Genomic DNA, 25,731 nt, shown 5'->3' with positions numbered 1-25,731 from the left:
CTGAGTACATAAAGACAGACAACGTCTACATCATCATCATAGATGGTAATCATCTTATGGAAAAATGTTCTGGACATAGAGAATAACATCTTCACATTTCCACAAACTTCTGCATACTTGAATGTATCTTTGGACAGCTTTGCTTTACCTTTTGGATCACACTTCTGTCAATATTTTTAAATAGTTTGAAGTGGAAAAAGTGTGACGGTGATCTGCTCTACGGGTCCAAACGATCCACAAATGGACATCACAAATGGCAGCCTTGTTCCCTTTGGAGAAATTGACTCATGACCTCAACAATTAAAATGTAGACATTCTGGAGATTGTGGGAGCCATTGGACTCTTTCTTTCAGAGACTCTAAAGCATTGTTCCTGCTATAAATCTTTTGCTTTCCCTGTCTGTTATTTATGTTCTGCTTAAGGTATACTGTTTATATATTTGTCTTTGCACTTGTTTTTTCTGGAATGTTTATTTTTCTATTTAATGTTTATGTCAAAATATTAGTTTGATTTCAGTTTTGAGTTCTTATTTTACCTTTTTTTTTTTTTACAAACTTTCTAAAAATCTGTTTGTTACTTTGCTGACAAACATTTAGCACGTTTTCTCTGATCTCTTGGAGCTGTTCCACATCAACGTCTTTTTACAAAGTCATGTGACTGATAAGAGGGCATGACCTGGAAGGTAAGCTCTTTAACAGGCCAGAACATCGTGACCTTACATGGACCTTTAACCTGGCTGCTCACCAGCCAATCGCTTCCCGGCTCAGGTCTGCAGAGACGCTGAGACACCCACCAAACCCTGTTAAAGTCTTATCAATATTAACGAACATCTGCAGTATTTTAATAATAATAATAATATATACATTTTATTTAATGGCGCCTTTCAAGCCACCCAAGGTCGCCTTACAGTGGATAAAAACAATACATTAGGTTAAAACCAAACATAAAAACAAACAAAAAGACAGGTGTAGTGTGGACATATGATTTTCTTATCATATGTCTGGCTTTTATTGCATATTTCTCTTGTCTACTTCTCTTGAATACTGTTAACAATTACAAGACGTCTTTTTAGCAGCAGCATAGCACCGATGTCAGCATAGCACCGATGACCTGTCATCTATTTATATTAACTAAAAATGTGAGGAGTTGTAGTTTTAATTTACCACAATCCCCACACTAATCACGGCACGTATATTTTACTTGTTGTTCTGGTAGCAATAAAAGAAAAGCAGAAACATTTTTAAAACTTCACACAAAGCTAATTGACTACTTTAAACAGACAGATATGAGTGCTGTATTCATCTCATGAGCAACTAGGTGTCTGTATAAAAAAACAATATGTGATTATGTTCTTCTTCTCTGGCTGCAGGTAAGATCAGAGATCAACAAAGAATCTGCACGCTGTATCAAAAGCTCCCAGTAATAACAGTGTGTTCGATTTAATACATTATCTAGGTCCTCTTTTGATTCTTCCCCTCATTTATCTTCTGGAGTTTTCACTCTACACCTTGTTTTGTCTAAAGATCAGAGGAACAATCAGCCATTTAAAAAGTTAAGGTATTTAAAGCAGGTTTTCTGCACCTTTAGCTTGGAACAAGCTGCAGTCTGATTTGAAACTGTAAAACTGAGTTACCCTGAAGATTGTTCTATTCTTAGTGAAAGTCTGGAAGCAAAACTTTCTGTACGCAGCTGTTTGAGCGGAAGGTTTAATTATTCTTTTTGATATGATCTAATGTGTTCTGTATGAGTTTCAGTGATCGTGTTGCTGCTCGTCTTGGCCAGGTCTCCTTTGAAAAAGCAATTTCTGCTCTGAAATGTACTGCTCTTCCAAGATAAAGATTAAAGAAATGTAAATGAAAAGCACTCTGTTTCATGTGACATTTCTTCATTCCTTTTGATATGCATACTTGCTGAAGCCAGGGTGTAATCAACTTGTAAATCAGAGCTCCTGTTCTGTTCTGTCAACCATTTAGTGAACGTTTTGAGCAGACACTCTTACATTAGTGTAACCCTCGGCCCGGTTTTACTGCTTTTGAAGTCTTTTCGGAGTCTGCTGTTGGTGCCGGCTCACTGGATGCTAAATTACATGTGTTTATGTTGAATTTAGTGAATACAGGGCAGGATGGGCTGGGTGCAGTGTGGTCAGAGTCTAAAGAGCTATTAATAACCATCTGTAGTATAGCTCCCACTTGAAGCAGCAAAGATGACCCATAATCATATTTCGAGCTCACTTGTCAGAGAGAGGAGAGGAGGACCACTGTACTCTGTTTTATTGTAAAATGAAGTTTTAAATGTTATGTTTAATCTCTTCATCTGAAAGATCTTATTTCATAGATACAGTACAAAAATAAGATGACGTACGCGAATGATTGTTTCTTATACTAACCAAGTACCAAAGTGTCACTATTTCACTATTTTCAAACTTAAATAAGAGATCGTTATTGTACCTCACAAATTACTAATAATAATCGGACCTTTATTCTCTGTCCATGGTCCTGAAATTTGCACCAAACAGCTGATTTTCTGAGCTTTAACTCATTTTAGGAGCTTTACAAACATATGCATTAACTAAAACTAAATCTTTTGCAGCCTTTTTTATTTCCTCAGTCTACTTACACTGATATTTTATGGATGAACCTTTTCATCCATAAAATACCTGTATAAGACATTTCAAGGTCATTGATATGGAATACCGGCACATCAGTGTTTTATATTACAAACTTTAAAATGCACAGTAAAGCACTAACAATAATTCTATATTACTTTCATTTGGTATTTCCAGTTATATGTCAGAACTTTTTTCCCCCCAATGGTAAACGTTTGTATTTTTCAGTATCATTTTTCAAACTCCAATCTTAACTGTTTTTTTTATTTATTTACAGTACAGATGTCATTTAATAGTAGAAAAGGTTGTATTGTATTTTACCATGAGGTTCTGGTAACCACAGCTTCCAGTATATTACTGTTAATAATGCAACAGTTTGAATTGTTTGTTAAATATCTCCTCCTTCAATTGGTCCTCTTTACACTCCTTCCAGAAACCTCCCTCCTCCCTCCCTCCCTCCCTCCCTCCCTCTCTCTCTCCTTCCCTCCCTCCCTCTAACAACAATCCCTCTCTCCCTCTGTTGGTCAGACGCTCCCTCCTTCACTCTGCATTCAGAGCCCTTCTCTCTCTCTCTCTGTCTCTCTCTGTCTTCCCTTCTTACCTCAATCATTCCCTCTTCGTCTCTGAGGTTGGAGGAAGGATGCTGCCCTGCAGGCTCCTGGGTCTGCTGGGCCTCGTGGCGCTCTGCAAAGGTAAGAAGAAAAAACAACACTTCTGCTTATTAGTTAAAGAAAATAAGAACTTTGGTCACTGTGAAAGCTCAAGTCTGCTAAGAGTTCAGCTCTTGTCTTATAGAAGAGATTGATCCTGCAAGAAACTAGGATTAAATATTTGTGTTGCACTCAAAGTACCCACAAAAAGATGTGTGTAACTACAGACAGAAACAGTTTAGTGAAGTGTGGGAAAAGACAGACTGTTTGAATTTGCTCCACATTGAAGTTTGGAATAAAAGTCCTTGCTTCTATTTCTTTCTGTTGGTGTAAAAATAAACACTTGCTAAGTAAAGACCACATCGTCTCCTACCTTGTCATCAGTAGGGCTACAAATGTGTGTTTGGGGCTGGAATGAGGCCATTTCAGTCTCTTGTTTTCACAGCGGGGCGGGTGGTGAAGGGATGAGGTGTTTTTTATAGCAGCCTGATCCTATTGAGGGCAGTGGGGGACTCCTGTATGAGTTAATTGCAGAGCAGGAACCTCCAGCAGCTACTGGGAACCAGTGGTGGCTTCAATAAACACTCTGTTAAGTCATGTTTGCAACTGCAACACAGGATTAAATAATTCTTGTTGCTCAGTTAGTTTGTCTCTATCCATGTCTCTCTTTCATTCCCCCTCTCTCACTTTCTGAGTCCCTCCAGTCATGACAGACATCTGTTAGTCTGCTCGAGGTTTCTGCCAGTTTTCGAAAGTTTTGCAGATGTTTGCTCATTGTGGGTCTTTATTTGGTCTCTTTGAATATGTTGAGTGTCCCGAGAGAACCTAACATGTTAAAATAGACCAAGCTGAGGCCATGATGACCAAACAGCGAGGTCACATCCAATGTAAGTGTATGTAGTGCTCCAAGCCAGCGGCCTGGGTTCAAGTCCAACTTGCGGCTCCTTTCACCTCTCTCTGTCCTGGTTTCCTGTTCTGTCCACTGTGATATCTTAATTAAGACAAAAAGACAAGAAAACCACTGTCATTTCAAGTGATTTTATAGCCTTGGGTACATCTTTATCATTTAGGTTTATTAGCAATTTATTATGTCTTAGACAATATTCACTGATTTTAATTAATTTGATTGATTCCCACATATATTATTGTTTTTTTGCTGTGTTAACTTTAAAGTCGACTTCTTTTTATTTAATGTGTTAGTTACATTTTTACCGTCATTGCTGTTTCAGTCTTTTAGGATTTTATCTATCTATCTACCTATCTACCTATCTATCTATCTATCTATCTATCTATCTATCTATCTATCTATCTATCTATCTATCTATCTATCTATCTATCTATCTATCTATCTATCTATCTATCCATCTATCTATCTATCTAATGTGGAAGCAGGGAAGATCAGCAGTGTAGCAACAATCACTTGTAGTTAAAAGGAAGTAAAGTAGCGTCACTATCACTTCGTGAACAAAAGCCTATCGATCCCCAAAAAGCGACTTTGTGCAGATTCTCTGCTGGTTTTTAGAAAAGTTCAGCGTAAATATTGGACACTTCTGCTCAATTTAATTTCACAGTCTGTGTGAATTTACCTGTGACATACCTGAGGGGAAGTTACAATAGCCTACAATATGATACCATCTGATATATGATGCAATAAAACACAACACAGTACAATATGATACACAATGTGATACGAGACAAGACAACAGACATTTTCCAGGAATAAGTGGCTGTCCATGAGTTTCAAGAGTTCATAACTTTAAATGTACAATTCAATCTTCCCACCACCTGAAACATATCATAGAGGCTAGATTAAGTTAAATATGTCAAGCAAATGAGATGAAGCAGACTATGGACAGCTGGGTGACCATAAAAACACCTTTAGAGACGTGACTCATGCAAACATGAGTCAGTCTGTTTACATTGGACCACTTAAAGGTTCCCACAGACTTATTAGATTGACAAACCAGCCTCGACTTAATCTGCTTTCGAAATTCAAATATGTCTCACGAGTTCAATAAACAATTCACAAAGTCTCAAATTTTGAGTTTAATGTTTGTATTTCGAGGATACACTTGGATGAAAAACAACTGAACCAGCAGCCTGTCTGCAAACAACCATATAAAGGCTGAAGACACTTTAAACAGGAGGTTAAGGAGACTCCACGTTACCTTGATTAGCACCTTAATCCTCACATCATGGAGCTAAAGACGTCTTACTCAGCGTCATCTAGCAGACTGAGGATTGATCGCAGTGTTTTGAGTCAGGTGGATTGAAGCATACATTTAAAGTCTTTTTGAGTTTGTAACCTGTGCAAACAAACAAATGTTCAGTCAGAGACATCTGACATTTTTCTCATTAATCCCTAAAACAAAATGTTTCTGCAACAGTGTAATGGTTTTTGAGGAGAGAGTGATGTTTGCTTTATTTCTTAACTGCAGATTTGTGAAATAAACTTCTCAGCTCTCTGTTCTAAATCATAAAATCTCTGCTGTTCTGTGCATTTAGGTCAGGAGGAGAGCGGGGCGGAAGATCCCTGTGATAACTTTACAGACTTGAACTTGTCACATTGCTTCATGGGAACCAGCCTGTATGTCCGTCTGCTGCTCTACACCAGCACCAACCTCAACTGTGGCCGTGAGCTCAAACACCACCACCTGTCCTCTCAGCCGCTCTTCAGGCTGCACCTCCCCACTGTCTTCGTCATACACGGGTACCGGCCCACCGGAGCACCCCCCATCTGGATCGACCATATCGTCCACCTGCTGGCAGAGCAGGAGGACATGAACATCATCGTGGTGGACTGGAACAAAGGAGCGGCTAACCTCAACTACTTCACAGCTGTGACCTACACCAGGGAAGCTGCTCACAACCTGACCGGCTTCATTACGACTATGGAGGTGACTTGGAGCTTTTGAACCTCTTTTAGCTCATTGTTTTAGTTTTTCAACACTTGCTTGGCCAAGTTTCATTACTTTCAGACAACTTCAAAAAGCAATAAAAACTGCCTCACCAGCAGCACAGCTGATGAACATTTGAAGAAACATTTGGGACACCAACAAAGCCCCAGCTGAATGCTTCTGTTGCTTTGGATGTGGAACTGCATTTTAGCATGACACAATGATGTTATGAAGAAGAGTAATTGTGTTATTTGCACAGGTTGTTGTAGAGTTCTTCTGCTCCCAACTAACCGAGATAAGATTATTGCAGCTTTTAAGAAAACCATCAAATATACTAATTATAAAAGAAGAGGAACACTTCATGACTCGAGCTCTTGGCATAGAGTATGAAGGTTTTTTTTTTCCTTTTAATGAGCAGGAATTATAGTCAAAAGTTACAAAGTAGAGGTTTAATTTAAGGCTGACTCCCATTTTTGATTTTTTTAAAGACTGGACTATAAATGAATCAATCACAGTCACACAATATTTTCATTAGTCTAGGTTCTCGAAATGTAAACAAACTGTATGTTTCATTTCTTAAACTATGCATTCGCCAATGCATAAATATGAAGACAGGATTCCAAAAGAGTAATGCAAAGAATTAGCTGTGTACCTTGACTGTAACAAAGAGTTCTGGTGTTTGTTTTGTGTCTGCAGGCGGAAGGAGCGTCACTGAGATCAGTTCACCTCATAGGCGTCAGCCTGGGAGCTCACCTGGCGGGATTTGTGGGAGCAAGCCTGAAGGGAAGGATCGGACGCATTACAGGTAAAAGAAAGAAAAAAGACAGAGAACAGAAAGAAACATTAAGGAGAAAAAGACAATTATTAGAGTGGGTTAATTATTTGCAAAGGAACAGAACTGAAGTTTTAATATTTAAATAATTACATATTGTCTGCTGTGCAAACTACATATCACATTCTGCAACATATTTATCATCCAGCGTTTCAAACAATGAAGAGAAAAAGTTGTAAATGAAACCTTTCCCATGAACTCAAATGATTTCGTAGTAAATCGTGTATTTTGGTGCTGCAGACAAGCTGCTGAATGAGGTTCTTAATTAACCAAAACAACATTGGAGACGATGAAACTCAAAAATATATTCTTTTTAAGAAAGCCTCATTTAAAAAAGATGAAATGAGCATCTTTCCTCCTCCCCCTCCTCCAGGTCTGGACCCAGCAGGTCCCATGTTCACCAGCGCTTCCGAGGACGAGAGGCTCGACCCCTCAGACGCCATGTTTGTGGACGTTCTTCACACCGACATGAACTGTAAGCATCACATTTTAAACACATGATAACGGATAATTCAACACATCACACTCTGAACTGAATCTGTGTTGTTTTTTTATGTGCAGCTTTTGGACTGAGAGGAGCTCACGGTCATATTGACTTTTATGCAAACGGAGGAGCTGACCAACCAGGATGTCCTAAAACCATCTTTTCTGGTAAAAACACGCATACATGTAGACCTTCAGGGCATGTAACACATGAGTACACGAGTAGTTTAACTTCTACCATCTGTAATACTAGATGGTAGAAGGAATTTAAAACACACTTTAAAAATCAGCTTAAAGAGTGTAATCTCTAAACTTGAGATACTGATGAGGTCTGTTATCAGTCAATACTAAAATTTACTGTTTTCCTTACTTTAGGATCAATATGTCCTGAAGTGTCATCTGTGACTGCAGTGTTTGTTTTTGGTCTTATTCTAGACTGTTCCATCATGCTGACATACAATAACACATCCTCCCAACAGGTAAATCGTACTTTGTGTGTGACCACCAGCGCTCAGTGTTCTTGTTCCTGTGTTCTCTGAACCGGACCTGCAGCCTCACAGGTTACCCCTGCTCCTCCTACAACGACTTCCTGGACGGCCGTTGTCTGCAGTGTGAGGCGTTTAAACCTGCACCCTGTCCGGTGCTCGGTACGTTGTGAGATACTACAGAGTCAGTGGTGAACATCATGTTTCCACCTGAAGTCCTGCGTCTCTGATCTCTCTGTGTGGTCTCACCTGCAGGTTACGATGTCAGCCGGTGGAGAGAAACTCTGCTTCAGCTCGGACAGACCAAAGTTTACTTCAGCACCACGGCCACAATGCCCTACAGGAGTGAGTCACAAACAGTGTCAAATAAAACATTACAAAAACACATATACAGCACTTAAAAGTGTGTTTTTATTTTGAGTGAAATTAACCAGTTCACGTAACTGCAGCTAAAACAAGAAGACTACTTTTAACTACTTTAAAGAACATTTAATGTTTTCAGCTTTCCCAATGTGAAGAGTTGGGGTTTTTATTTTTTATTATTTAATATTATTTTCAGATGTTTTAATAATACTCAACCATTTAGAGGCCTGAGCTGTTGGTTATATGTCAAAGACCCCTAAAAGACCCCAAAGAAACTAGTTAACTATGAGAGATAACTAGAATGTTTCTCAAACTGCCTCTTGTTTTTTTTTTTATAATCACTATTTTTAAACTAAAAAATATATATATATATAAATATATACAGGGTTTGAGTCAGACATTTGATGCTGTCCGTGTCCCTTTGTGTGTGTCAGAGCTGAGCTACAGAGTGGACATGGTCACCTGGAACCAGTACCTCCGCTGGGGGGTCGTCTACATTCGACTGCACAGTGGGCGAAACTTCACAGAGACCCGAATAGACCAGTAAGTGTGTCTGAGAAACACCTGGATCTCCTGATTCGACAGAGGCCCAGAAGGTGAAATGCACAAATACTTCATGATTGCAAAAACATTTCACCAGACGCCAAAAACAGTTCACTAAATGCAAAGATATTAAAAGAAACATACACAAAACAATACAGGTTATGTGTATGTAGCATAAACAACCTGAGTGCCAAAACAACATTTGCCAAAGGATCCTGTTCATGATCTTGGATCATTGAGTCTCTTCCCCTCAGCTCCTTCTTGTATTTTTCCACAATCACGCTATAAGGTGCTTAACACAGAGAAAGCACACGTTAATTAAAGCTTTCTTTCTCGTTTGGATTATAGGATTAGATGGGTTAGCTTCTGGCATAAACATCTTGAGAGGTCTAGTGGAGGTAAATCCACGTTTATAATCCTACCTGCTGCATGTGATCACCCCACAACAAACTGTTCAATGTTTATTTTGACAGCGACGATGAAGAAAATCTATCTTGGCTATTTGTCTGTAAATTTGCTGTGGGACATTTCCAGTAAAAAGCCTCATTCAACTTGCTGTAAAAGAACATGTCACTCTAGCTCTCCTCCTCTTTGCTCACAGTAAGCTCCTGCGGTTCGAGCAGTACACCTCCACACGACTGCTGGCTCAGTTCGATGACGATCTGCAGCAGGTTCAGAAAATCTCCATGAGGATCAACACGGGAAACGTGATTGGACCTCGATACAAAATCAGGCTGCTGAGGATCCGCTTGACTCCCCTGGATCGTCCTGAGAGGTCAGTGTTGGAGCTGCAGAGCTATTTGCTTAAGTGTCAAACATGAAGCATGACAAAATAGCATAAAAATCACACTCCATATCAAACGGCTAAATGCAAGTTAACCCTCACAAAGATGACCAAATAAGTACTTTCAACAACTCTGTGAAATACTTAAAACAGCAGATTTACCTGCAAATTTGAATTTGATATATTTTTACTGTTCTGCAGCTGCTCTTACCTACTTTGCACACAGTATGCCTATAACACTTTGACACTACATGATCTTCCTGAATTAACCTTTGCAATATAATGTTACACCATAAGTATCAGTGGGATGCTTTAAAGTTGCTGTTTAGGTTGTCCAAGTCTAATCACAAGACATTAGTTGAGTTTTCGTACAGGTGAGATGATCCAGAGTGAATCTTCTGTGTGATTTACTATTTGATAAACTGTTTTTTTTTGGCCTATAAAGGAGCTAATTTCTCTTCCTTTTGACCTAAACACAGTCAATTATCAAGTTGCCACATGGATTTAAAACAATGCCATGCACAGTTAAGGAAGTCTGGACTTGTCGTGGTTTCACAGTAACCGCTATCTGCAACGGAAAGACCGAAAATGTAGGCCATCATTCCCAGAGACAAACATCATCGGCAGATGATTGGTTAGACAATGGTGGGGTCGGAGGTTGTTTACCTCCTCACTGACTTGTGGAATGACAACTTTTTAGGCATTTTATCGAAACATAACCTTAAAGGGATACTTCACCCATTTGCATGAAGCTGTGTATCATTAGAAACAGGTAGTAGTGTTGAATGGTTGTGAGTCCAGACCTCATTTTGCCCTGAGACGAGAAATATGTTTTTCTTTGCCTGGAAGTTTTGTGATGCAATATGACACTTTGTGCATCACATGAAGAAAACTTTCAAGCAAAGAAAAACATATTTTTCTCGTCTCAGGGCAAAATGAGGTCTGGGTTTATGCAAATGGGTGAAGTATCCCTTTAAATAAGGAATCAAGTAAATAGTTCCTGGTTAATATTCTCATCATTGACTGATTGTTTTCTGTTTTTCTCTCTTTCAGGCCTGTAATGTGCCGCTATGACATCATCATGGAGGAGAACATGGAGGTAGCGTTTCGACCTTTACCCTGCGGCCCTTATCTTTGACTCCCCTCTTCTTTTTTTCCTTCTATTATGGAAACACATCCATCAGACCTCCCGGTGCAACATGGTCTGCCTGCCCTTAGTTGGACATACACTGGAGCAGGTGCAGCCTCCTCCGTGGATGATGAAGAGGACCTGCCCCGTGCTGTGGATTACCTGGACTACTGGCACATTTTCATGTGGTTATTGATTTTTGAAGCCTCTTCATTACTGTTCACAATAAGCTTTTTGGTCACAACTTAACTGTTACAAGAGCGAGTTGAACTGTGAGAACGGGAAACACAAGACAGGTACTCACAACTTGGTGAGATCTGGTCACTTCATGTTCATCTTAAATACACAATGTAATCTCCCCTCTGTCCAATTTTAGCACGTTTTTTGAGTGGACGCTCGACTGCACACAGTTGCACAGTGAGACAACTTTACAAAAACACAAATTAAATACACGTAGATCTGACTTCAACCTCCTTCTGTGGGAGTTTTCTATGGAACACAGTAAATGCTCTGCTTAACTCGTACAGTGTGAGCTCTCAGGTTGCATCTGACAATCAGGTTGTAGAGTGTGAGCTCATAAATTGGGACGTTTGGTCATGCATCATAAACTGTACATTCATTCATACAGTGAACTGACACTTTAACATTACTTACAATCAGACTGGGTACAATGGGCTTAAGGGATTTATAAAAATAAATCAACAATCTTTCCTTTTGAAACCGTTTTTGTAACTGTGTGCAATACTTACTTTCACTGAAAGAGGACAGGCTTGTGCAACTAATTTAGGTTCTGTTTTGAGAACTTGGCCTAAAAATTTTCACTTGAGTTTCCCGACATCCCCCATAAATAAATGGCCGGCATAATAAATTCTTCACAGGGGAAAATTATATTACATTTTCTTCTACACTTAAAACAAAAATGAAAAGGTTGTACTCATTTTTACCATGGATCAGTTTCACTACAAAGAAGACGTTTCTTGCGTGCCTTTTACCAGCAGCTCTCAGCCTTAAATATGCAACCATCCAAGTAAAATTCATGTTGACATATTTCGCAGTTCTTGGGTTTGTAACTTCAGGTTTAAAGCTGCTATTTAACACTGTTGCTGCTATGATGTTTATCACAGAAAGAAGCTATTGTGGTGCAGTGGTTTTGTACAAATGTGTAGTGTGGTAAAATGTGATGTGACTTTTGATATGAAGAAACAAAAAGAAAATGTGGCGTATTCGAGGAATATGGCAGCGTAAGAAGCCAATAATCTTGGCTTCTTAATCTTGAATGAATCTTGAACAAATACAGTTTTTTGAATTGAATCATCAACAGGTGTAACTGTCATTTGCAAAATGTTATAGACTTTGCATCAGTAAATGTGACACGTCATGATTGGTGACAAACTGAGCAGCCAAAATAAATATTCACTCTGACGCTTGTGTCAGTGTTAAAATGTCTTTTATATCATGTATTTTCACACGTGGTTTGAAATAAATACCAGTGTAAAACCTGCATTCAAATTCACATTTGTTCATTTTATTTTGGGGCTTTATACGTCTTTATTTTGAAGACAGAGCAGTGGATAGTCAGAAGTCATGGACAGAGAAACTTTCTGGCTTCTTTGTGAACAACGCAGCAGCCAGTATGTCCTTCTAAATTTAGATTCCAGCGCAGAATAGTTTGTTTTTGTTTTGACCAGAGGATGGCGGAGAAGGCGGTTTTAAGGCACCCCCGCAGGTGTTTTGGAAACCCCCGTTTACTAAGCAAACAACAGAAGCAGGCGGAGGAGACAGCTCTCTCTTCAGTTCTGAATTAGACGGCAGGATACATTTTAAAAGCTACATCTAAAGAACGAAGTTTGAAAGAATGTTAATCTAAACAACAGTTCAGAAACAGAAATAATCTGTTCAAAACCTTTATATATACGTTTAATATTAATCTTCTCATGGGGCTGACAATGAGAGATATATATTGTTATTTGTTGCTAAGTGATGTAGGTTTTTATATGGTTTTTGTTACCTGCCAAAGGGACTGCAGATGTAAATTAGCCTCAGGCTAACTCTGGTGCAATGCATCAAATGGTTAGTTTTATTTTAATTGCACATGGTATCTCTAATTGCAAATGCAGTTAAATTGAATTGAATAAAAATCGGCAGTAAAATGAAAAAACGTTATTGCAGTGCCATGCTGTAAAACATTTAGTATTCTTTTTGTTTTAAGTTGCTTTAAATTTAAATTTATCCTCCGACTACTTTTTCCAAATATTTTTTAGTACTGAAGGCCACTTATAAACTCAATATCACTGAGGCACTGATTATATCAAGTATTCATGATTTAGAGATCTGCGTTTATTTCAGCTTACTGCACCTTTAGAGGCAGCAAGAGGACTTTTAAGATGTTTAAGGAAGTTAAAAGCTCTGTATGATAAATGGATTTCACTGCACTTTAAGAAAAAGTGAACGTACCAGTTAGCAACAGGTATGATCTTCAAAACACAGACTCACAAAATGAAACCACAAAAGTTGAATTGGTTCAATACCGCTGTCGCACCGCGTCATTAAAAATAATGTGAGATAATAATGAAATTACAGGCTTAGTAAAACTGAGACAAAAAGAAAAACACCAGGAAGCAAGACTAAGTACGTTGGTGATCAAAAATATTCCTGATCACGTCTAATGACTAAATAAAAAACATCAGTCAATAAGTCTTGTAGTGAATTTTATTGCAGACATTGAAAGCATCCTTAACCTGAACCAACAAATAGACAAAGAGAGGAAATGACAGACATCAATCAACAGAACGAGTGAACACAGGTATGAGAGCAGGAGATACATCGCCTAGGTATCAATATTTTACATTCAGGTAATAACAATGTTAAGTCTGTCACACTCCTTCAAAGTCTTCTTCGTTGTGCTGTGTGTTGATGGACATCGACATGCGCACAATTTGGCTCAAAAAAAGAAGAAAATAATTCCTTGAAATCTGTTTTAATTAAAAGTTCTCAACAAATGAGCAGAAATCCAAACATCCAATCACCAGCTGGGATCTTTGAGAGAAAAGAGATCAGAGATATTTAGGTCAGAGTAGAAACAATAAAAGAAGTCTTGAGCTGCGTGAGAGGAGAAAGAGGAAGGATGGGAGAAGATGAGATTTCAGCAGCTCAGGCTGTTTAAAGGAGGCAGGGAAACCTTAAATGCAGTAACCAATCAGCAGTTCAGAGGGAATATTTCCACTGTTGTCTGACCTTAAAGAGTCACCATGAAGCTGCCAGGAAAGAGCAGGAGGGCTGTTACACAACGAGAGCAAACAGAGTTCAACGTGGGAAATATCTAGCTAAATGTGTCACTCTGAGTCGCAGCATGGAACAACTTCCTACGCACACATTTATAAACCTACAGACTAGTGGTCAGACTGAGCTAAGCTCAAGATGCAGGTATTTGATGAGTTATGGATTTAACATAATTGATGAGAAAGGCTTTAGGTGTCTTGATTCAGGGTGTTTCATTTTACCTGAAGGGTTGTTGCGGTAGTTCTGCTGCCTAATTTGTCCAAGGCGGTTGCCGAAGCGATTATTCTTGCGTTGGGGGCCCATGTTCTGCCTGAAGGGGGCGCCTCTCCTTATTCCCTAAAGAATGAGAAAAATGCTAATGATGCATTGTGACTTCTACATGTTGCCTGTTATGTTCCCCCAGAGATAAAACCTTATTGACAGCAAGTTGGGGAAGTAACAAAACACAGCTAATTCTCATCAGCTCAGGGAGAACATCACAGGTGTGGTCAAAAGCCCCAAGGAAACCTGTGACATAGTTCCTTGTGAATGTGCCCATACTGCACCTGGATTCACTGATTGATGCGCTAACGAATCCTTGTCGGATTAATGAAAGTCCATTGTTGCACAGGTCATTCATTTATTTTATGTCCAGAGGTCAGAAGAAGATGGGAGATAATCACATTTCAACTGGGCCCTCAAGCTCACCATGTTTCCTTCTCGCCCCCTGCTCTGCTCCTCGGGCCAGTCTAAGAATTCCTCGTCCTCCAGCTGAGCCAGATCGTCGCTGTACTCTGCGCCCGACTCACTAACAGAAACGGACATTTAGAAAAAACTGATTTAGAAAATGAGACAAAATCACATCAAATCAACAAATTCTATGTTAGTGTTCCCCTAAAACTTTCTGCAGCTGATAATTCTGTTCATGAAAAGATGATTAAAATCTGAATTCAGTCATTGGAGTGTATTAGGAATATAATTTTATTTGACAGATTTATTGGATGCTTAAAGAGGACAAATGTTTTTATTTCAGGATCATTTCAGCTACATGACTTAAAACATTAGGATTTTGAAATGTAAGCTCACATCACCATCTTATTTACTGATCAATACAAATGTGAGCTTGTCTAAAATTATTTCAACATAATCCCTCGTTTGACTTCTTTGTGAATTCCATCTATTTTATTGAGGATTTATGATTAAAATGTAGATGCTGGCAACAAATGCTGCTAAATATGAAAATGGTTGGTAGATTCTCTCATGAAATACTTGGTGACATTCATCTGTCAGCAGCAGGTTGACATTTTATCAACTTAATTTAACTCAATGAGTTTATCCACGTTGATTTCACTTTGCAGTGACCAAAAATTCAACTGCAAAAGTCTCAAGACAACGACAACAACAACAACAACAACAACAGTGAAACATAACAATGACAGTAATCTCACCTGATTGGTCCTTGGGGTCCCTGTGACAAATTGCTCCCTAATATTGTGACTTTAACCCCCTCCAGCCTCTCCTGCCTCTTCCTCTCCAGGTCGTGCCGGAGGTCCCCCGGGCCTCGTGCAGGCTGTCCTCACATATTCAAAAACATTGATTAAAAAAAAAAAAGCACGTCTACTGTATCCATCTAGTCTTTATGGCTACGTCGATGATTTCAGGATTTAAAAAAAGCATATTTACCGGCAGGAATCCCAGCCTGGAGAACAGAGGCTCGTTGTCATCAAGCAGCGAGTTCATGTTCAAACTGAAACCTCTGCCAGGAGCAAAGCATGACAGGTAAGAGAGGCACATTTATTCTTACAACACAGAGCACTCCTCCAGGGAGAAATAACAGTACAAATCTGTTTGGAAAGCAACCTCAAAGAAGAGATTTACAAATAGTAAATCTTCAATGACGTTATTCAAAATACAATACAATTTCAGTGTGCAACAGCCCTCCAGTGATGTAGTGTGAAGCAATGCGGCATAACATTTTTAGTGCAAGACCATTTTTATTTTCCTCTCTGTTGCTCATGTATAAATGGACGAGCAACGAAGGAGGGGGGCTTTTAAAGACCCTGGCAGTGTCGACAGAATAACATTTGATTTTCTTTCTTTAGACAGTGGAGAAAGTCATGCGTCATCATCAATATCCACCTCAGTGATCGAAATGATTGTCCTTAGACTAGTATTCAAACTGGAGAAAACTTTTGTCTCCACTGAAAACAAATCAACAGAAAAAGGTTACTGACCATGGCACATACCTGTTTGAACTGAACCTCTCGTCCAGCGTCAGCTCCTCCTTCTCTTCCTCAGAGTATCCGCCTTTTTGAGGAGTTGAGAATCGCTCATTTAGGGTGACCCCATCCCCTCTGAAATACAGCTCTGAGAAGGCAGACCAAACACACGTCTTGTTTAAAACATGAAAGAGCAAATTAAAAGTTACACATGAAGATTGTGTGTGAAGAAGAATTGTAAATCAAGAATTCAGTCAATAAAGCCTTTATCTCTGGCATATTTCTTTCACGTTATTTTGTTTGCAGTACTTTAGTTTGACAGCTTAAATCATATTTTTATATATAAGAAAGTTCCAAAAGCAGTTTTATTTAACTCTTCTCTCTTTTTTTTTGATAAAACCACATCTGTATTGTTCCAACTGTTCGGATGGTAGAGTTAATATTCAAGGTAAATTGTAAAGTGTTTTGTGCAGTGCTGACCTTTGACGCTGTGCACCAGTGAGATGATTTCCTGGGCAAAGGTCCCAGTATGCACTGCTGTTTCTCTGTACGTCCCAGAGTGCTCCAGCATGGGCAGAAAGTCCAGGCGCTGTCGACCAACGTTTACCAGGTCTAAAGAGAGCTGTCTGTCTGAGGAGTAACACAGCAGGCTGCAGGAGGAAAGGAACCAAAGAATGACACATGAAGTAGTGCCCAGAGTAGACAGGTCACATTTCAAGGAACTCAACGTTTTGTGTTCCAAAAATACACAAAAATATAACTTTTACTGCTCCTATAATCCTTTTGAAAGGGAATTAAATACTGCGTGATCTTTTAGAGATATTTATGCTTGACAATGCTGTAAGAGGGTTGACAGTTTCTTTGTATGAAAATCTGGTTAAACCAAACAAACCTTTTTGTCAGTTTAATAAGAGACTAAAAAAAATAATTGACCTGAATAACCGACACATTTATGCTTAGCATATTTTTTTTAAATATTTTAGACAAAGTAGGTATTTGTTTAAAAAATTATCACATTGTTCTTACGTCTGAGAAAACGAGTAGAATAGAAACAGCTTTACCTTACCCAACAAACCTACCTTTTGCAAGTTCCACAAGTGACAAGATTTAAAATAAATACGCCCTGAATGTTGACTGGAAAAGGCGACATTCACCCTTTAAGGTGCACTAAATAATACTTTTGAAAAATCTTTTCACAGGTGTTTTTCCAAAGAAATAAGTTCAAGCTAAAGGTGAGATAAAGGTTGGGTGAAAGTTCACACTTCTTTTCTTGGCTGATTAATTTAGTCTTGAAATAAGCAATCACTTTGGTTGTCAGGTCATCAGACGTATTCCAGCCACATCTGGAATCCAGCCATGTTATACGACTCCTGCCGCTGATTATCCTTGACTTTTGAATGGCCTTATTCGTCAGCTTCTCATCAGTGATGGCGTTCTTCAGACATGCCCCTCTTTTGTGCAGAACCCAGGATATTTGTCAGGACACCAATTTCTTCTTAGAGCAGCCTCGATATCGCTTCAATGCCTCCGGACTAAATATTACAGACTTTAATATTCCATCTTGCTCCTTGGTCATTTGAAAAGGCAGTTAAACTTCCTCCTTTCAATGACACTGACATTTATGTTCCTTCCTCTTGCCTTAGTGTTTTTTCCGATTGGATGAAATTGAATGGCTTAATTTTCTTGCCTAAAACCTCATCGATGATGCTTCAGCCTCTTCCCTTTTTGGCATTTGTCTTCATGGCATTGATTACGTCATGTTCCACAAATGATGCAATTTCTCATCTTTCCACACTTATTGATCAAGGCCTCTTTTGCACACCAGTGTTACTCCAATGTCTTCCTTTTAAACTGGCAGTGTCTTCTTTCAAGACTTTGGATTCTTGATTTTATTTTTCTTGGCTCTGGTTTCCCTTATCAAAAGGCACTGATACGGCTGTAATTTCCCAATTTACTTTTCCTGGCAAATTGCTTTTTTTCCTCCACTTGTTTTTTTCCCCAGTAGTGATCGATATATTTTCTTGGCCTCACATGTGAAATAACTGGTGAGTTTTGGTTTCTCCTCAGAGGATATTTACACTGATAGCTTCCTTTTCCTCTTCAAAACGTGGTTCACTGGTGATGCTCTTTGGAAGAATCAGCTGTAGGAGATTTTTTACATTCATCAGGTCCATGTAAGCAGGACGGACATAGACAACACTCCTTAAAGCTGTTCCAACCTTGTCTGAAATTGCAAGTCACTCTGACACGTTTCCAAAATGTATCCCACTTCATGATCCGTATCCGGCCATGCAAGGCAACAAATGATCCTGGCTTATCCTCACAGGTGGAGGTATTTTGATGGAACAGCCAATGCTGATGTGATCGTCTCCACTCCCTTCCTCAAAGTACACAGGTTGTCACAGTATGTAAGTCATCTTCGTTTTGGAACATGAAATAGCCGTATGGACCAACATCTGGAGATGGAGCACATCTTCTTGTCAAATATCTTGATTTTCTCCATCACAGAGCACTCGGTATGTCCTTCAGTATTTCAGTGCTTTCTCCTCGTGTAATCAAAGTTGCGAAATCGTCAAAAGTATGGAAAACGTTTTCAAGGAGAACCATTTTTGTCTTCCACCATTGTTTGGTGCCCTTCCTGAAAACAGGACAGATGTCCAAACACTTCATCTTCATTTCAGCTCGTTGGTTTGACCGCTCCTGATGCAACAGACACCAATTCAAGTTTCTCCTATGGCATCAGAGAATCCTGAATGCCAACTGTTTAAATGTTGTCCCATCGAGAGGCTTCCTTCTGCAGAGACCATCCATTTACTGGGAGCTTTGTCGGCATGTTGATGTTTCTTTGTTGGCAGTTCAATGACGACAGTTTTCCATTTCAGTGTGTCATACCTTGACCTTACTTAACTGAGGGATGTCAACAACATCCATCCAAGCAGTGTTTTGGCGAAAAGCAACGACAACTGAGCATAGCCTGGTTTGTGTTATCGAAATCCTTTTTTGCTTCAGGGAAACCACACTGGTAAGGTCAGGGTCCAATTCCTTGAAAATAACTCTTTTCTTGCTTCTTCTGTAATCTTTGTGAGCAAATCAGCATAATGAATGGCCGTTGGTGAATATCAGATTGCGTCTGCAAGCTTGGGTTGTTATCCTGCAGAATCACCTCGTTTGTGGCCTCATCTGCCAGCCTCACAGCTTTGGAAGACTTTCAGATTGATCCCAGAAGTAATCTGTACATTTGGTGAAACGTTCCAATTTTCAGGTTGACCAGCGTTCACTTTACAACCTCGAATATGTCCAGCTAATCCCAAGTAGCTGTCTTGTCTGATTTTTAACCAGATGATCCTAGAAGTTTATCTGTGCTCAAAGTCAGGTGTCTGCTCCTGGACATTTGACTTTGGGACTTAGTACCAAATCAACAGATATGCCATTTTTAACTTCGCTTTAATAAAAGTGCAACTCGCAATAGATTCAATAAAAGCAGCAATGGACCTTCAGAAAAGTTTCCACATGTGAAGTTTCTCCTCTTCTTTGTGTAGACAACACAATTGGATGCCCAGGTGATGTCGGCTTGTTTTATGACAGTGACTTACATTTAGGCCCCTCAGTAAATCAATGTGAAACTGTAGTTACTTTTCTTCAGGAGGCACAAGCTCCTTTTACTGGTTTTCCTTCAGTAAAAGTATGAGTGAAAGCAGCGTCTCTTCCTGGCTTCTATCCACAACTTCTATCAGAGGGCAAGTTGGGAGTCTTCTTTGTGGAAACCTGGTCGTACAATGAACTGTAAATATTACTTGAAGACATTTAGACCGGCATTGATTTGCAGTGTCCATGAGGAGACACATTTAAAGCAGGGGTTTGGCAGTATTCTCCACACTGCACCAAATTCCAGTTAAACTAACAACGTATGATTTGTAATGCAAAAGTCAGTCCTTTTCTTAACAAGCTCCCAATATCCACAAGATTTATTTAGACTCTTTCCGCAGCTTCTCAAGTGCATCAAAAGAAAAGTGTGAACTTTCACCTCTCACCGTTGATAGTTTGATAAAAAAAAATACTCTACCTGTTTTTGTTTACGGGCTGGCTCATGTCCACTTTGATCGTTAGCGTTTCCTCCGCAACAGTTGTCATGAGATTGGTTTTCTGTTCATTCCAATCACGTAACCTCTGACGGGGCATTTTAGGGTCCAAGTCAATGGTCACTGGGTTTCGATCCAGACTTACAGGCCTGTCTGCTTTCCACCCAGGTCTATCCTCTTCTTCCCAGTTGGGCTCCTTTTTTATGGGTTCCTCATAATCTCCCCTGAAGGGTTGGGGCCTTTGTCTTGGCCCTTGGTTGCGGTTATCTTGATCTGACTGGAAGGAATGCTGTAGGTGTGGTTGATTTCTAGGCGGTCCAGTCCTTCCAAAGTTGCCACGACGGGCACGCCCTCTCGCTGGACGAAAGGTGCCCCTCCCCCTATGGTTCACGGTGCTATCTCGACTTCCGGAATTTACAGGGCTAGGTCTTTTTTCAGGGGTCCTTGTATTGCCATGATAGTTGGAATCCCTTCTATTATCTTGGAAAAAATGTGGTCTTGTGTCCTGATCTTTCAACCTACTCTCGGATGCCCTGAAACGCTCCTGAGAGAATCCTGTTGGACTTGGACTCCTCTGGTGGTCAAAGTCAGGGTCCATATCTCTACGATCCTCCATTTTTTTCCATTGGGATGGTTCTCTTCTGTCTGTGATGCCATGACCGTGTTCAATAATGAGTGGCCCTGAGTGTCGACTATCTCCACGGGCGAGGCGCCCCTGATGTTCTCCTTGAAACCCATCTCTGGGTGAGTCCATCGAGTAACGCTGATTCCCAAAGTGCTCCTCATTCCTGTACCTGTGATGGCATAAGAGGAGGTGACACTGTTCAACATCTGTTCATGCATTTGTCAACTCTTTACACCTGGTTCTAACCATACAGTTAAAATTAGCTTTGGACTTATTGAACACTATAAAGAATATTTGATTTACATACTCACTCAAGGTAAAAAGACCTTCAAAAAACAACCTTTGCAAATAAAAGAGCAATATAAATTCACAAGATGACTAACTTCAAAATAAAACATCCAGACATTTCCAGGCGTAAGAAGAAATGCAATGCAAGGAAATTTGTAAGCCATGCAATATTTGTAGGGTTATTATTTTGTGTCGTAGAAAAAAATATATCATGATGAATAACAGGGACGAATTTTGCGCATTAGAAAAAGAAAGATGATAATCTTCTGCATTCTTCGTTTCCTTTTTTCACTGTGACAGTGCTGCAAAGCATTTGGCTTTAAATTTACCCAGCGTTATTGGTGTCATCCATTTCTCTTCTTTGCCTTTTAAAGTGTGGGTTCCTCTCTTGATGCGAATCATCCCATTGTCTGTCTCTGTTCAGACTCTGTGTGTTCCTCCTTCCTCTTTCCCTTCCTGCTCCCCCTCTTTGGTCATCTGACCTAGCACTGGGACTGAATTCTCTGAACCTCCCTCGACCTCTGCCCCTGCCCTGCCCCTCCCTCCTCCAGCCCATCCCCGGCTCTCTCTGCTGGGCGTCTGAATCGGGTCTTGGTGTCGGCGGCAATCTTTCCCTCTTCAACCTTGGAGGTGAGTTGGGCGACTTCCCTCTGTCTTCAAAGTGTGGGTATGCTTCTCTAAACCCTCCTATGCGTCTTACTCCCTCTTCTCCTCCATCATGTAAGGGCGATTGCCTTCTTTCCTCATATCCCAGCACATCATGATCAGGTAATGGCCTCCTGCGATAAAATTCTTCGTGGTTTGAAGAACGCTGATGCCCAAACTGGCGGTCATCCTGGAAAGGTGAAGATCTTCTCTGGTCTTCAGTTTGCATGTCTTCCCTGACATAGTTCCAGCGTTCTTCAGGATCTCCTCTGGGGTGGTGGTGATGGTGATGGTGGTGGTGGTGTCTCCGGTCAATAGGATCTCCTTCCACTCCTGAAACAACTTTGTAAGGGTCAAAGTCAGGTTCATCCCATGGGAACCTCCTGAGAAAAAAATATTAAAGGAGACTTGTTTCACCTCAAGTGTTGGTAGCTTTTACATCCATACATACATACAAAAAAAAATTAAACGATGCAAAGGAAAACATAAAAATTATTTTTTTGTACTGGTAAGATAGAATTATGATCAACATTTTTAAAACAGCTAATTTTTACCTGTAATGTGGGGATCGAGAACGTGGTCTTGACATTTTGTCAACCTATAAGCAAAGAAGAGCATTAATATGATCTTGTCAACTTCTTCATTAGATGTTAGGGGAAATCTTCGTTTTACAAAAATTACACAGCAGTTAACTAAACAAGGAACAAGGGCCATAATATGCCACGAATCACCTCAAAATGCATCTAGTATAAGATTTAGTTGGTTCATATTCTTATGATAAAGAACACCTGTTGTAATAACTTAATCTTAACTTTTCTTGATGGTTTAGGGATACACTGAGCAAACGTAGTACGAAGACAAACTCTAACATTCAAAGAGTAACAACTTGTCAAAACACCTGCTACAAGACTCCTGTTATTATAATGTCTGCATTATACAATGTAAACAGCGTGTAAGAGTTTGAGATCATTTATTCCTACCCTGAGCACCTGTCTTAAAAATGGATAAATTGTATCTTCAGCAATTAATGATACTGTGACGATAACGGAGAAAACATCACTTAAAAACACGTGGTATCCAATTATATCTCAGTATTAATTAACCGTGTACAGCTAAAGCTACTGCGGTCTGATAGAGAAAATATAACCTTGTGTTTAGAAAGCACACAAACAGAAAACTTTAACACCGCCTTTTCTGCAAGAAGTGTAGGGTTACTCTGAATACTCGGACATCGTGTAATAGTTCGTCAGTGTTATTATGGTGATACATATCCCCCAAACGTCATAGAAAATACACTGTATCGTCATATCCACTGGATGTCTAAAGCTAATGCTAACGAGCAGCGAACAGTTTGCAGGTTGTCTTACCTTCGTATGAGGCACGCGCCAAGAGACCGCGGCTAACGACTGCTAAAGCGAGATTAGCTTCAGGCCTAATACCGAAATATAAACCGTTTTTAAAGAAAAAATAAACCATAAACCCTCTCGAACATCAGATATAATCACAGACTAGGTAAATAACTCGAGTTCTCTTTACAATTTGGCAAGAAAATGGCTGTTGATGTAAAAAGCGAAGGTTTGCAAGACCACTAGCAGCGAGTCGGCACTTCCGCCCCACGATTTCACAATAAAATTATTTGTCGTAAACATGTCGTAAATCCCCACAGCTCAACACATAGACTGTAAAAATAACTCAATGGCTCAACACATCAAGTAGATCTAATTAAAGAACGTATACATAAATATACGTACATTTCCATCAACCATATTTCTCCATTATTTAAATTTTTTATACATAAAAAAAATAGGAAAGGAAAGGGTGGCTCTTCAATAAACGTAAAAAGGTGGCAAAATTAAATGTAACCTACATACTACAACCATGGACACAACAAACAATGCTCTTGACTCTATCTATCAGTCACCATTACTTATAAAAGCACCTGAAATAATAATAATAATAAATTCTATTGCTGCCTGTTACAAAATGAAACTCCCTCTTCTTAGAATAGTATAAATATTTTTTTTGTCATGTGAATGTGATGGTCAGGCAAGAAATAAGTAAAAACTAAGAAGCTGGTTACAGCATTTTGACCCTTGCAATTTGTGGTGTGGAAACAAGTTCACTTGTGCACACAAAGAAATATTGTGCTCATGAGATGTTCTTGTAAGATAATGACATATTTTCACAGGTTAATTATGTGCAAAACAGCTCTTACCAGGTTCCAACAGTATTATTATATTGTTTCCACAAGATACTGATTTGTGCTTTCAATTAAAATAAACCCTTTTTGAGACTTCAGGGGACTGTGTAAACTGACTGATTGATACCAAACTGTTATTTTGATTTAAAGATGAAAAGCTACAGGAAGTTGAGTTCTGTGTTTAGAGTAAGCAGTGATTTAATTTTATGGTAAATCATCATTATTAAGTTAAAAATAAACATTCACTCAAGTTTTTGCAGATCAGTTTTAATTTAAGTGCAGCATAAAGTCAACACACAGTGAGATATTATGATAAATAAAAGTGGCTGCATTGGTTAAGCCCTACACTAAATTTGTCATTTCATATTTCACATTATGAATGTCAAAGGCTAAACATCTTATACACGTTTGACTCTAACATTTCCCTTCATTTCAAACTTAAATGTTTACATTTGTTCATTTATCCATCTTACTGACACAAACGGCTTGATGAAGTTTTATTGTTCTTTTTCAGCAGTTATCCATGCACCACATCAACAATGATATATTCCACCAAGCTGCAGTGTCACAGAGTAAAGTAATATTAGGATAAACATTATGTCCTTTATTTTTAATTCATATACAAGGGGACCCAGAAGACCCTCTTACAAATGAGCTTCAGCAGAATCTGGAGGAATAATGATCTTAATGGAGAGAGGGAGGCCAGCAGAAGAAAGAAAACAGAAAAATACTGTACATTTTGAAGTTAGCAGATGTGAAGTGTTTTGTTTTTGTTTTTTCACTCAGTGATGCACGTCGACAGAGCACAAAAAAGGAGATTTTAAAGAACTTTCTTTGTGCCAGGATTAAAATTGGACTTCCTTCTAAAAGTTTGTACCCCCTAAGTGTCGCCTGGAGACAAGAACGTTTTATGTCCATCACAAGTGATTCTTATTCATCCTTGAAACTTAACATATTATTTTTTCTGTCCATTTCCACTAAGAGGATCATAACTAGAGCAGAGGGTTTGTCTATTGCTGAAAAAAATGTAGGATTTGGTAGGTATTTGAACATAAACATAATGAATGAATTTGACAAAAAAAACAGCATGAAGTGATTAGCACTAAACCATTACGTAAGGAGATTTAAAAAAACTTAAACTTGAACAGAAAACTAAACAATTAGACTTTTTAACTGTGCTATAAAAATGGCACATTTTGGTTGGTGACGGACCCTTTTTCTTTTTAAGGTTCTGCTGGTAGAATTTGCAGGTTTTTAAATATTTCTTTAATTTTGGCTCTTAAAATCAGCACAATAAAACTGGAGCTTTGAGGACCTTCAGAGCCCTGAGCAGCTACGCACTACACCCTGCTGATGCTGGCTGCACAAGAAATAGTTGTTCAATCTTTTTCTCTGCTTACAGGATCTTTTAGTAGAAAAAGGGCCTTTAAGTGCACATGCTGCATGAAGCGCAGATGGACGGGAAGTTTTTAGGGGACGTGTTTGACTGCACAGAGGTTAAAGGCCTCAGTGGTGATGGGCTGCGAGGTGGTGGACGCTGTTTCACACCAGAGTTGTCTGTTATCAATAGATGAGGTATATTTTAGTTGTGGTGGGATGAACTGTGGGAGAGATATAAGCATCTTCAGAGCAGTGAAACACACATC

General features: G+C 39.2%; 2 protein-coding genes across 4 annotated transcripts; one reads left to right on the top strand and one right to left on the bottom strand.

Annotated features, from left to right (window-relative positions):
- Positions 1-3,245: 3,245 nt before the first annotated feature.
- On the top strand, positions 3,246-12,209 carry lipib (lipase, member Ib; the record flags this gene model as incomplete). Its single annotated transcript, XM_079361081.1, has 10 exons — positions 3,246-3,297; positions 5,761-6,152; positions 6,849-6,957; positions 7,358-7,459; positions 7,546-7,635; positions 7,947-8,114; positions 8,208-8,297; positions 8,750-8,858; positions 9,460-9,633; positions 10,696-12,209. The coding sequence occupies 10 exons, from the start codon at positions 3,246-3,248 to the stop codon at positions 10,778-10,780; spliced, it is 1,371 nt and encodes a 456-aa protein (XP_079217207.1). The 3' UTR covers positions 10,781-12,209.
- Positions 12,210-13,466: 1,257 nt separating this feature from the next.
- LOC306834845 (uncharacterized protein) lies at positions 13,467-23,521 on the bottom strand. 3 transcript variants are annotated; one of them, XM_079361070.1, is made up of 11 exons: positions 23,253-23,521; positions 22,440-22,483; positions 21,570-22,268; positions 20,312-21,115; positions 16,729-16,898; positions 16,276-16,396; positions 15,713-15,785; positions 15,478-15,599; positions 14,738-14,837; positions 14,272-14,386; positions 13,467-13,807 (listed from the first exon to the last, which is right to left on the bottom strand). In XM_079361070.1, exons 2-11 carry the CDS (start codon positions 22,472-22,474, stop codon positions 13,794-13,796), a joined length of 2,253 nt encoding a protein of 750 aa, XP_079217196.1. In that variant the 5' UTR covers positions 22,475-22,483; positions 23,253-23,521; the 3' UTR covers positions 13,467-13,793. The 3 variants fall into 3 exon arrangements, with proteins under 3 accessions (XP_079217196.1, XP_079217195.1, XP_079217197.1); XM_079361069.1 differs by having other exon boundaries at positions 20,312-21,121; positions 23,253-23,520; XM_079361071.1 differs by lacking the exons at positions 13,467-13,807; positions 14,272-14,386; positions 14,738-14,837; positions 15,478-15,599 and having other exon boundaries at positions 16,264-16,396; positions 20,312-21,121.
- Positions 23,522-25,731: the final 2,210 nt, after the last annotated feature.

Source organism: Symphodus melops (assembly GCF_947650265.1).
Source record: "Symphodus melops genome assembly, chromosome: 14".
NCBI lineage: Eukaryota > Metazoa > Chordata > Actinopteri > Labriformes > Labridae > Symphodus > Symphodus melops.
This window is presented reverse-complemented; position numbering and strand designations above follow the sequence as displayed.

Excerpts from the sequence above, each read along its gene's own strand:
- LOC306834845 (XM_079361069.1), bottom strand. The coding sequence starts at position 22,474 with ATGTCAAGACCACGTTCTCGATCCCCACATTACAG. Across the intron at positions 15,786-16,275 it reads GAGAGGTTCAGTTCAAACAG|AGGTTTCAGTTTGAACATGA; the intron begins GTATGTGCCATG and ends TGCTCCTGGCAG. Across the intron at positions 14,387-14,737 it reads GGGGGCGAGAAGGAAACATG|GGAATAAGGAGAGGCGCCCC; the intron begins GTGAGCTTGAGG and ends CTCATTCTTTAG.